This window comes from Mytilus edulis, chromosome 4 (assembly GCF_963676685.1).
Source record: "Mytilus edulis chromosome 4, xbMytEdul2.2, whole genome shotgun sequence".
NCBI lineage: Eukaryota > Metazoa > Mollusca > Bivalvia > Mytilida > Mytilidae > Mytilus > Mytilus edulis.
Window position 1 is genome coordinate 88,626,135 of NC_092347.1, and position 12,663 is coordinate 88,638,797.

At 32.8% G+C, this 12,663-nt stretch overlaps 1 protein-coding gene across 1 annotated transcript; it reads right to left on the bottom strand.

The window, feature by feature from the left end:
• Positions 1–5,654: 5,654 nt before the first annotated feature.
• On the bottom strand, positions 5,655–11,337 carry LOC139520929 (uncharacterized). Its single transcript, XM_071314015.1, has 3 exons — positions 11,184–11,337; positions 9,875–9,955; positions 5,655–8,678 (listed from the first exon to the last, which is right to left on the bottom strand). The coding sequence occupies exons 2-3, from the start codon at positions 9,938–9,940 to the stop codon at positions 6,828–6,830; spliced, it is 1,917 nt and encodes a 638-aa protein (XP_071170116.1). The 5' UTR covers positions 9,941–9,955; positions 11,184–11,337; the 3' UTR covers positions 5,655–6,827.
• Between the last annotated feature and the right edge of the window lie 1,326 nt (positions 11,338–12,663).

Sequence of the window (12,663 nt, forward strand, 5' to 3'; positions counted from 1 at the left end):
GCGCACAAAATGTTATTCAAATTCATTCAGTGCTGATGGTACGGCGACTAATATCTTCTCTTAAAAGTGAAAGAATGGAGAAATACATAAGGGTTTATTTCGAAATGGGACTCGATTATATGGAAATACTGGCACTTTTAGCAAAACATCATCACTACATTATTTCTTATCGACACCTGAAACGAATATTGAAGAAGCTACGTTTATTTCGCCGAAAACACTACACGCCACTTGAAGATGTCGTTGCTTTTATCAAAGACAACATTAAAGGATCTGGAAGGCTTCATGGTTATCGCTGGATGTTTATGAAGTGTAGACAAGCAGGTTTAACTATACAAAAAGAGTATGTGCGAATTATAATGCAAATTATAAACCCTGAAGGAGTTGAAATGCGACGAAAAGGTCGATTACATAGGAGAGAATATTGTTCGAAAGGGCCAAACTTTATATGGCATTTGGATTCCTATGATAAACTTAAACCTTTTGGAATATGCATAAATGGATGCATAGATGGCTTTTCTAGACTGATAATATGGTTGGAGGCAGGACAGACTAGTAGTGACCCTCGGGTTATTTCTGGGTATTTTGTCAAAGCTATTCTTCGGAAGGGAGGACCTATGGTGATAAGAGGAGATCTTGGTACCGAAAATAGTAAGGTCGCTGAAAATGCAGTCTTTTTTACGACGCAATGATAATGATACGTATGCTCGAAATAACAGTGCGTTTCTTTACGGCACAAGCCAACATAATCAACGAATTGAATCATGGTGGGGAATTTATAGAAAAGAAAACTCACAGTTTTGGATGACATTTTTTAAAGATATAAAAGAGGATGGATTATTTTCAGGAGATCATCTTCATAAAAACTTGATAAGGTTCTGTTTCCTGAGACTGATTCAGGTACTTATTTTCGAACAAAATTATCCTTCCTATTTCCCTATTTTAACGCTAATATAATTATATAGACCAAGCAAAACAAAAGAAAATTGTTTACGTCCACAGTTAATGTAATTGTGGATAAATAAAAAGAAGTCATAATAGTGACTTATGTACCCATCAATGCATGAGCATAGACCAAATAAACGCCCTTTAAACTTCTATCCGCCCTCATGTCCGATTTTAATGCTTCAACTAAGTCCGTTTATCTGTTCATTTATACCTTTTTAAGGCTAGCCATTTGTTTTAAACTTCAATATTTGTTTGTTTAACTGTTATTATACATAAGAATAAAACCTCTCTGAAAAACAAATCAAATGTCATTACAAGGCAGATTAGTACTCCCGACATGAAATTCATTTATAGTGAGGAAATTGATTGTTTTTATTTGAAAAAAAAACACTGTAAGGAAATGTATATACTATAGCATATACTTCTGTTTATTTACGTTAAGCAGACAACAACTTAACTGCTTTATAAAGCTATCATAAAATTCTTTTCACTTAGATAATAATTGTGAACTAAAGACTATAATACGAACATATTTTGTGCAATAAAAATGTTATCCAAATTTTACAATGTCAACATCAGCCTTAAAATATATGCTTTAATATCATACATAATGTCACCTTCGAAAATATTCGTACCATCTCATGTCTTTGCATATAAAGTGTTTTATACACGAAAATTCATCGACTGAAACCTGAAACTAATTATTTATTTTCAATTCCAGAAAGAACTTTTAGAGGTTGTAAGTATTTGGAACGCCCATAAAATCAGAAAAAATAATAAACAACATGGTGTGTATGGACGACCGTATGTACTCTACTCGGTTCCCGAAGTGTACGGAACAAGTGATTATGTTACTAGCCCTGACATCGATGAAGTTGAAATTTGTTTAGAGCAATCTACGTATTGTAGTCTACCATGCGATGAAGACATTTACGATCTCGCAAACTTATACATGGAAGAATTAGGACATAGTTTACCAACAGATGCTTTTGAAGCTGCCACTTTGTATCGGTGTTTACTGGAACGATTTGAAACGGACTTAGCATTACAGTGATATCACTATCAAACTTATGTAGACTTCGATATTATGATTATTTTTTCTCTGGTAACATGTACAATTTTAAAATTATATTTGTGTTTATGCATTTTACTTTATGTCTGGTTTCGTTATAGTCCGAGATTACTCTGACGTCCAACGGCTATTTTGCCATTACTCGACCGTCCCACGGCCCCATCTTGTCTGGCAAAACAGCCGTTGTACGTCAGAGTAATCTCGGACTAGTTTCGTTAATGTTGATTGACACAAGACTGACATGCTGCTCAATTTACGACATTAATTTTGTTATGCCACGTCGACGATATATTTAAGATGGTTATTATATTCAAAAGTCTTGGGTCCGTCTGTCTCTTTTTAGAATAAATGTTTTTAGTCATAGTAGTTTATGTGATATAAATACAATGGATAAGCGTTGATTCTTGAAAAAGAAACCATGAGCCCGCAGGTTATAAAGTCTTCAACTGAAATAAATTCTGTGGTTTCTCTGAAGATGTCATCGGCAAAGTGTAACATATATAAAGTTAGCCAAATCGAATTAATACTTAGTTCACATATCAAAAGATTACTTTTATGTTTGATCATGTAAAAGTACGAGTTTGACCCAAAAACTTACTGTTCATCAGTAGTGAAATGTGACTGTGTGATCAGTCGAAGGAGTTTACCATAAATGCTCACAACAAGGTAAAACTGAGTACATATATAATTCAGAAGATGAAATATGAGTGCCAATGAGACAACTCTCCATCCATGTCACAATTTATTAAAAGTTAAAAATTATCGGTTTAGATACGGTCTTCATCACGGAGCGTTGGCTCACATCGAATAGCAAACTTTAAAGGTTCTCAAAATGACTAGTGTAAGACAACTTAAACAGGAAAATCAACTGTCTAATCTATAAAGAAAACTAGGATCACTTATGTTCACATCAACAAACGACACTCAACAGGATCCTGAACAGCATTCTAATTATGATGAAAACTTTGTAAGAATTGTGTGAAATGTTTCAGGTCATGTTTTAGTTTCATTCTGGTTAATATGACAGATATTACAATAGGTCACAAGTATCTATTTTTTTTTATCGATCTACGATAAATTTGTACAAAAGTTGTCAGTATACATTTTGAAACTGTAACAAAGCAATTTAGGAACAGTCAATGAAAATGTATACCTCAGTAGTATATTTTGAATCAAAATATACAATTATGAATCGTTTTTCCCCAAATATGGTCCCTTTTGGTTCATCATTTATTCAAATAGTTTTGGTGCGATTGATCGCGATCAATGAGACAAATTAACTGCATATCCATCATATCCCATAAAAAGAAAAAATCAACGAAACCAATTTTGACAGACGTTTATCGATGCAAGCCTTTAATTGCGGAATCCTGACTTTAAGCAGGCAAACATAAAATGTCACAGTTTAAACATGTTTATGAACGAGCAATCATCCACACAACTGTGACAAAACTGAATCAGCACAAAACAAGAATAACTTGTTGAAAACGGATTTATTTATGAAATGAAAAAAAGGCACAGAACTTGTAATAAATAAACCCAATAAAGTACTGAAAACTAGTTTAAATTCAATTGCAAAAAATGGAAATCATTTTCCCTAGTATAAGATATTATCAATAAGCATACACAGATATAATGAAAAAACAAGAGTGGCTATATTTTTATACCTTATGATGTCTGCTCTATGGTCGGGTTGCTGTCGCTTTGACACATTTCCTTTCTCAATTTTATTTATAAGATATTTTACATATAAATCACAAAAAGTTAACTTTGCAGGACCACTGAACCAGGATCCCTTACCGAAAAATCAGCCTTCTGGCAAACTGTTGGTGCCGCAAACACTGCGGTACGGTTGTTGCAAATAGTTTGCCGTAACTTCACCACGACTTTTTACCATGCAAACGAAGGTTGCAGCAGAACTGCCGCTAAGTTTTATAGCCTTACATAGTTTGTGATGAATTTCTGGCGACTATTTGTGGTGAACCTCCGGCAAACTTTGATCTATAGCCTGATAAAGTTTGTGGCGAACTTCTGGGAATTTTTGTGGTGAATCTCCGGCAAACTTTTAAAGCCTTAACAATTGTATAGTTTGCGGTGAACTTCTGACAAAACAAATGATAATGATGCCTTATGACCACCTTTCTGTTGATTCTTTTTCAAAACTGCACTTCTTATTCAAAATCAGATGCACATGAGGATCAACATTTAATTAATTATTATGACCAAAATTATTATTATGCAAAAACTGTCTAAATTAACTAAGAAAGAGATGATCAATGATGAATGGCCTGTTCCAGGAACTAATCAATCATATATAACATCCGTTTACTTTTTACATGAAAACACCAACATTAAAACTTCCCTCCTATTTCAAATTCAAAGAAGCAGCAAGTCTGACTTTAGTACATAGAGCATGCTCAGTATGCGGCGAAGGATTGCTTTAAAGTTTGTTTACAAAGTTCCTTCAAATTTAAGAAAGTTAAGAGTTTGCGGCAACATTGCGGCAACTTTTACATATATTTGCCGGAAGGTCGCTGCTAGTGGCGAACACTGTTGAACAACTTTCAGGTCTTCTTGCAGCAATGTTTCTCTTTTCATAAGGGATAATGAGAACAAGGTCAGATGCCTGCCAGTTGGAAACCTTGGGTAAAATCATTCCATACAACCAAATATAGAGGGCCTATTATCACGAAAACATAACAGTCTAACACAAGGATCTTGCTAGATATGCATACACCAAATATAGTCATCCTTTTTCTTATAAAAAGAGAGAAATTAACATAAATAGTTTCCAAGTAGTCACTTTAATTCGTACATAGGTGTATGTCCAGACTACTCAGTAAACAATATTTTCTACGTAGTCAAGTTCGTCGCTTGTTGTTAGCAAATGCGTGTAAAAGAACTTAAATTTTACTTTTATTTTATCATACTATTGATTGTATTTGTCTGGAGTGTCATTATGATAAAATAGGGTTCGTCTTCACCGTTTGACCAAACCATGTACTTTTCTACATTGGCTAGATGTATAGGGGGAGGGTTGAGATCTAATAAACATGTTTAACCCCGCCGCAATTTTGCGCCTGTCCCAAGTCAGGAGCCTCTGGCCTTTGTTAGTCTTGTATGATTTTTAATTTTAGTTTCTTTTGTATAATTCGGAGTTTAGTATGACGTCCATTATCACTGTACTAGTATACATATTTTTTAGGGGCCATCTGAATGACACCTACGGGTGCGTGAATTCTCGCTACATTGAAGACTCATTGGTGGGCTTCGGCTGTTGTCTGCTCTATGGTCGGGTTGTTGTCGCTTTGACACATTCACCATTTCCTTTCTCAATTTTTACTTTTGTTTACCCTTACGACCAATGTTCCCGCTTTATAATATTTCTGTTGTATTTGAGTAAGGCCTGACTATTGTAACCGAAGTCCTTTCATGTTTAGGATAAGGTAAGTTAAGCTCCTGTTGCCTATTTTCAGTGAACTTGTAACCTTAGATCCCAAACAGCGTCAAGCAAAAGGCAACATTTACCGGAGACACAAGCTTCTGTAACAGAAGTATAAATACAAGTGCAATCAAGAGTTCTGCAACCAGGGTATTCACATTCAGAAAATGGCCAGAGAAAATCAAAAGTGTCACCATATAAATAGTACACATTGAATATGTTTATTTCACAAGACAAGACAAGACAAGACAACAAGATATATATATATATATATATATATATATATATACATGAATCTAAAACACACTTTCATGTTTGTTGTCTAGTTATTAAAAAAAACCATACATATATCTTACTGAAATTATTTATTTCAAATTTAATAAAGTATTCAAATATGTTGAAATTAACAATCACAAAAGTTGCATTTCAGCAACCATTCATTAAAAATTAACAATGCAAAACTCTTTAATCAGTAAAATCTTTTCTTTCTCTTAAGCTGTATTTCACCAAAAAAATACTCTTCTTTGTCATACCTTGCTTGTAAGCTCTAGTTTGTTTATTTTACATTCATGAAATAACAACAAAGTGTATGTTTGAGTATGAAACAAACTGAAAATACTGAACATGACCACTCAATGATTTTTCCACTTGTGATTATGTTAATTAATGCAATAATCATACAATGTTTATAAAAAACATACACATACACAAGTGCTTAACATGCTGTTAAATTCACCACATGAAGAAATGACTGCTGGTCAACGTCCAAATTATTTTAGAACAAGGTCTACACAAATCAAAAATTGTGAAAAATCTCTCAAATAAAATATAAAAAAAGTATACAAAAGTCAAGTTAATCCAACTTCCTTATTTAAGGGTACTATGTATAGCTAATAATGAAGTTGCACTTCAGCAACAAACAGTTTTATAACAAAATTAAAACTGTATGAACTAAAAAATCAGTTGCATTTCAGCTACTTACATGACTAATAAAAAACAATTGAAATCTCAATAAAAATGTTAAATCTTAATATCTAATAAGTTGTGTATTTCACAAAAAAGGACTTAAATGAACAAAACCAATATCTTATTTCCATTCATCATAAGCTTTATCATGCCTAATTTGTAGGTTCTTAGGCTAGTTTCTTTTATTGTCATGTGAAAAAACCCCAGGAAATACTGAACATGATATTGATACAAAGGCAATCAATGATAAAATCCTGCTGCTGATTTTACCTGGTTTGATGTAAATCAATGCAATTATACAATGTCCATTACCCATACAGAAGTATTTAAAATGTTGTTGAATTCGCTACGGAAAATAGTAAAATTTTCATAATTTCTTGGTATTCTGAGAACACGACCCTATGTATGGGCTATTGGTCGACGCCCAAAACCATCAAGAACTACAAATTCAACAGTGATTGTATCCTTTCCATCCAAAATTAAATCAGATCCAGTGCAAAATCTAAGAAATTTTTTCAACAATACTTTATCAAGTTCTCTAACATACCGCTGAAGGTGGTTCATAACTTCACGTTCCAAATTAGACAAATTATCTGAAAAATGCAGCATTTTGGTAACTTTGCGATTGCTGGGTTCCATTTTACTGTATATTTCTGTCAAATTCTCATAAGAAAGAGACTGTCCGAGTTGAGATAATATCTTGGCCCAAGCATCAGTTATAAAGTTGCACTCCTGAACCATTTCCTTGTGTGCGATTTCTAGCAAAATACGCGTAATGCTTTCTTTTGTGACTGCAGACCTGCAGCTATGGTTCTCTAAAGCTTCTATAAGTTCATCATTGTCAACTGACTCGTAATCTTTTAAAGCAGTGGAAAATAATGTTTTGTCTTCTTCAGTGATAAAACAAAGAAAATTTTCCATTAAATCTGACTTAAACTTTCCATACATTGCATTTTCCATAACAATTATGGAAAGTCCAATGGGCAAGTAATTGGCTATCTGCCATCCTTTAAATATAATTCTGCCAATGGACAGCCACTGCTCCTCTTGAAAATCGTGTCTTATTGTAGGGACTTTCTGTGAATTTCCAATGCAACAATTGTCCATAAACTCATTCCAAAATTCAGTAAGGCAATCTCTAAAAATTCCTTCCCCTACCCCTTCTTCCGCTTTTCCAGTTGGCAATATCATACTGACATCAAAAAATGTAGCATACATTATTGTTGGATCTGAAAATATTTTCATCATTTCTATCATTAAATTTCCTCTATGAACCCTAATTTTCACAGAATGGAATGGATCAAGAAATAATTGTTCATTATTTATTAATCCAGGACCATCGGCGATTATTCCAAGACTATTAGTGATTATTCCAGGATCATTGGCGATATAACTATTCTCTGGCTGACTGTCAGATTGAGTGTGGATATCATTCAAAGGAATTGTTGAGTCATAGATATCATCAATATCAGCCAATACAGGTCCAAACTGAATTTCATCATCACTGCACATGTTCAAACTGGTATGCTCATTATAAGAACTATGAGAACTGTTATTTTCATGGTTTTCTAACCTCAACAGCTGTGAAACACTTTTTTGGTCTTCATTTTCTTTGGTCCTTGTTGTTGAATTCTTTTCTTGTTCAGTGTTATCCCTTTCTTTAGGTACAGTTAGTAAATAAAACCTTAACAGCCTCATTTTGCTTCGGTCATAAATATTCTCTACAGACAAATCTAAATTAGCTGACTGGCGTTTAAAGTCCATGATGTCAACCACAAAATTTTCAATCTTACCCCTGGGTGATATTCCTTCTGGAAAGTAAAGTTTTAAAGCTGTTTCTTTTATGGCACTCACTAGAGTATCTTTATCAACAATAAGATGTCTCGTCCCCCCTCCAGTTGGCCCGCGAACTTGTTTCATCCTATCCCCTTCTTTCATCAGCCAACCAAGTTCTATACGCCTTTCACTTTTTGCTGCATGATCATTTCCAATATTCTTGGAAGTAGAAGGATTGTCATCACTATCACTTGAGCTTTCATCTATATCTTTTTTTGTTTTAAACAAGTTTCTTTTTGATGATGGATGGAGTCTTTTTCTTATCTTTTGTAATAGTGTCTTCTTTTTTTTGGACTTTGAACCTGTACCACCCTGGTTCTTACAAAAATCTTTCACAGCTATCCTGTCCCCACAGATAGGGATGTACTTTGTCAGTTCATCATCAGACAATAATAATATCACTTGACAATCAATCTGAAAATATCAAAGAGACAAATGTTGATATAAGAGCTTGTATCATTTTGTTTGTACAACAGATGTATGTCAATATACAACAGAGCCTAAAATTGCTCACCTTGCAATTTACACTTTCTATTTACAACAATATTAACTAGAGGCTCTTAAGAGCCTTTGTCGCTCACCTTGGTCTATGTGCATATTCAACAAAGGACACAGATGGATTCATGACAAAATTGTGTTTTGGTGATGGTGATGTTTTTGTAGATCTTTACTTTACTGAACATTCTTGCTACTTACTATTTTCTCTATCTATAATAAACTTGTCCCATTAGTTACAGAGGAAAATATTTTGTAAAAATTTACCAAATTAATGAAAATTGTTAAAAATTGACTATAAAGGGCAGTAACTCCTTAAGGGGTCAACTGACCATTTTAGTCATGTTGACTTATTTGTAGATCTTACTTTGCTGAGCATTGTTGCTGTTTACAGTTTATCTCTATCTATACTATATAGTATTCAAGGTAATAACAAAAAAATGCAAAATTTCTTTAAAATTACCAATTGGGGGCAGCAACCCAACAACCAGTTGTCCAATTCATCTGAAAATTACTAAGTGGATATGTATTGACTTGACAAACGATTTAACCCCTTGACAGATTTGCTCTATTAAAGTGCTTTGGTTTTTGAGTTATAAGCTAAAAACTGCATTTTCCCCCGATGTTCTATTTCTAGCCATGGTGGCCATCTTGTCGGTCGGCCGGGTCACCTGACACATTTTTTAACTAGATACCCTAATGATGATTGTGGCCAAGTTTGATTTAAATTGGCCCAGTAGTTTCAGAGGAGAAGATTTTTGTAAAAGTTAAAGACGACGGACGACGACAGACAACGACGGACGCAAAGTGATGGGAAAAGCTCACTTGGCCCTTTGGGCCAGGTGAGCTAAAAATATGGTTAAACATAGATTTGAGGAGAACAGCTTGACATAAGTATAATTTTTTTTATGTATGCAGATTTGAATAATATATGTTGCCTTTTTAAAAAAAAAGCTGTTTGAAAACATTTTATTTCTAATTTCAGTCTATCCTTTGTTAGTACGACTTTGACCATGACATTTGATTGATGGATGGTGGTTTTAAAAACATGGCATTCGGATGCATATTCATAGTCTTTTTCTTATGAATTGTAATATATTCAAATTCATGCTAACCTTATCTTCCTCTACCTTGTCTACAGGAATGTTTCTTTCTTTTAAAAATTCTATCAGGGAGACCATTTTTCTTTATAATTTCTATCAAAGATACAATCAATAATTAATTCTCATCAAAATACATTCATTTTGCAATAAAAATGGTTTTTTTTAAACTGTGAGGGCTACAATACTGTTTTGCTACTAATTTTTGATACACAATAGGTTCTGTCTATTGCATCAACTCCTGAACATGCTGGATAGCTTTAAATTTGACAATATACATAGATGTTTATTTACTGAATAATGTTAATTTTAGTTTATGACATATGTGTAAAATAAAATTGAGAATGAAAAAAGGAAATTTGTCAAAGAGACAGAGAGCAGAAAACAGGTGAAGGCCACCAACAGATCATCATCACAGCAAGGCAATGCTTTGGCTGGCCCCTAAACAAAAACATGTACACATTTAGGGACGAAATCAAAAGATCAATGTAAGATTAAAAACTTAATTCAAATAGTTTGGGGGTGGGGGGTTGAACTGCTGCAAGATTTGGTTATCCGATATTGATTTTTACATATCCATATGGGTCAATCATTTTTTCTCAAATTAAGTTAATAGGGGGGTAGGGGGGGGGTCAGCGAAAAAACTATTTGAATTAAGTTTTTTATCCTTCATTGAACTTTTGATGTCGTCCCTTAGTGATAAACGACATCATACTATAAACATCAACATACATGTATACATGAACTAAAATTAAAAATCATAAAAGACTAATTATTAATAAAGGCCACATTTAATGATTCAATATCAATTTTATATTGTTTTACTTTTTTAACCAGATACAGTAAGTGGTGTCATATATGCTACTTATTTATATACAATGTTTTGCTAAGTAAGCATACCCATACTTGGATGATGGTCAAATTGAAGCGTTTAAGTAATGAGGGGTGAAGCCGGACCATGCATACATGAGGGGGGATAGGACCTTTATCGGGACTCCGGGATCGGGTGTTTTTAAGCTCGGGATTTCGGGATTTACCCCTTCGGGATCCGGGAATTCTTTTTTTCAAATTTCGGGATCCGGGATTTAACTTTATTTATATTCGGGACCTCGGGATTTCGTGTTTTTAAGCCCGGGATTTCGGGATCAAGACCCCTCCTATCCCCCCTCATACATTTTCTGCTCAGTTTAGATCAAATTTTGGTGGCCAAGGTGTTTTTGAGATTATACCAATTTGTACAAAAATATGGAGAATAATTCAACTATTGGTCAAATTCAGTCTACCTCCTAGTTTATAGACATACACATGATGTGACATAAATCACCTTCTTCGTTCGGTTGTACGATCTTTGACTTTGGGATCAGATTATATTGCGTTCCAAAGATGGGTGGGGAAAGGAACGATTATCGTCACGGTGGTAACTTCAATATTTTTTTGTAAGATGTCCCCGGGTGTGAATGTGCCATTTCTCCATTTAAAATATACCCATCTTTCTATATATAAAATACATTAAAATTGTGTATCCATATTATTTATACTGAAAGAAACAGAGATTGATCTGTACTTATATATATATATATATATATATATATATATATGTAATTTTATTAACCAACTAAGAGTATGTTTATGGCAAGCCGTTGTGGAATTTATTCCCTATTTATTAATATTAATAAATCATTTATTAATATTAAATATTATTTTTTAATATTAATAAATCGAATTTTTAATATTAATAAATATTTTTTAATATTAAAAAATCGTCATTTTTTAATATTAATAAATAGGTTTTATTTTTTAATATTAAAAAATCATTTTTTAATATTAAATATTCGATTTATTAATATTAAAAAATAATATTTAATATTAAAAAATAGATCCTATTTATTAATATTAAAAAATCATTTTTTAATATTAATAAATCATTTTTTAATATTAAAAAATCATTTTCTAATATCAATAAATGGTCTTATTTTTTAATATTAAAAAATGAATATTTAATATTAAATATTCAGGTTGATTTTTTAATATTAAAAAATCATTTTCTAATATTAATAAATACGCCACCTATATGTAAGAGTTGTTTGAGCGCTTTTATTTACGATGATCATACCTTACTGCAAGCATGTAGCTGAACTAGATCAGTGGAAAATATGAATAACAAAAACATCTACGAAACACCTGCTTTTATCCGGCAATCAGCCAATTATTGTAAAAATAACAAGTTGAAAAATAAAGTTTTTTTTTTTTACTTGTACAAATAAAGTCTCTTGTTACTCCAACTCCATATTGAGCAAAGATCAGCAAACGGTAATGAGAATATTTCTGTTTCTGCCGTGACCACTTCGCGGTCTGCGTTTAAACTATGTAGATTTCTTTGAAAAATGTTAAGAATCAGAGACTTGGATTTAAAAAATAAACTTTAGAGCCCCAGTTGTAAATTGTAGAATATAAACAATAGATGTACATTGTCGGAAATACTAAATGTATGTGTACTCGCTGAGAAAGAAGAGAAAACCTCGGCAAGAGTAGCTTTTCGTTCTGTTTCTAAATCTTCCCGGAACAAAAATGAGTGATTTTAACAACTAAATGATTATGTAATTACAGGTGACCAGATTATCAAAGCTTTATTTGTGATATATGACTGACGTTTAATTACTATAACAACTGCCCCCAATAAATGTTGACATAACCATGATAACAGGAAAAAGGCAATAAAAGTTATTTTCATGACTGTTCAAAACAATTATAAATTAATTCATGCACGAAAAAGAAATTTTGAAAGATTTATATTCTAAACGGAA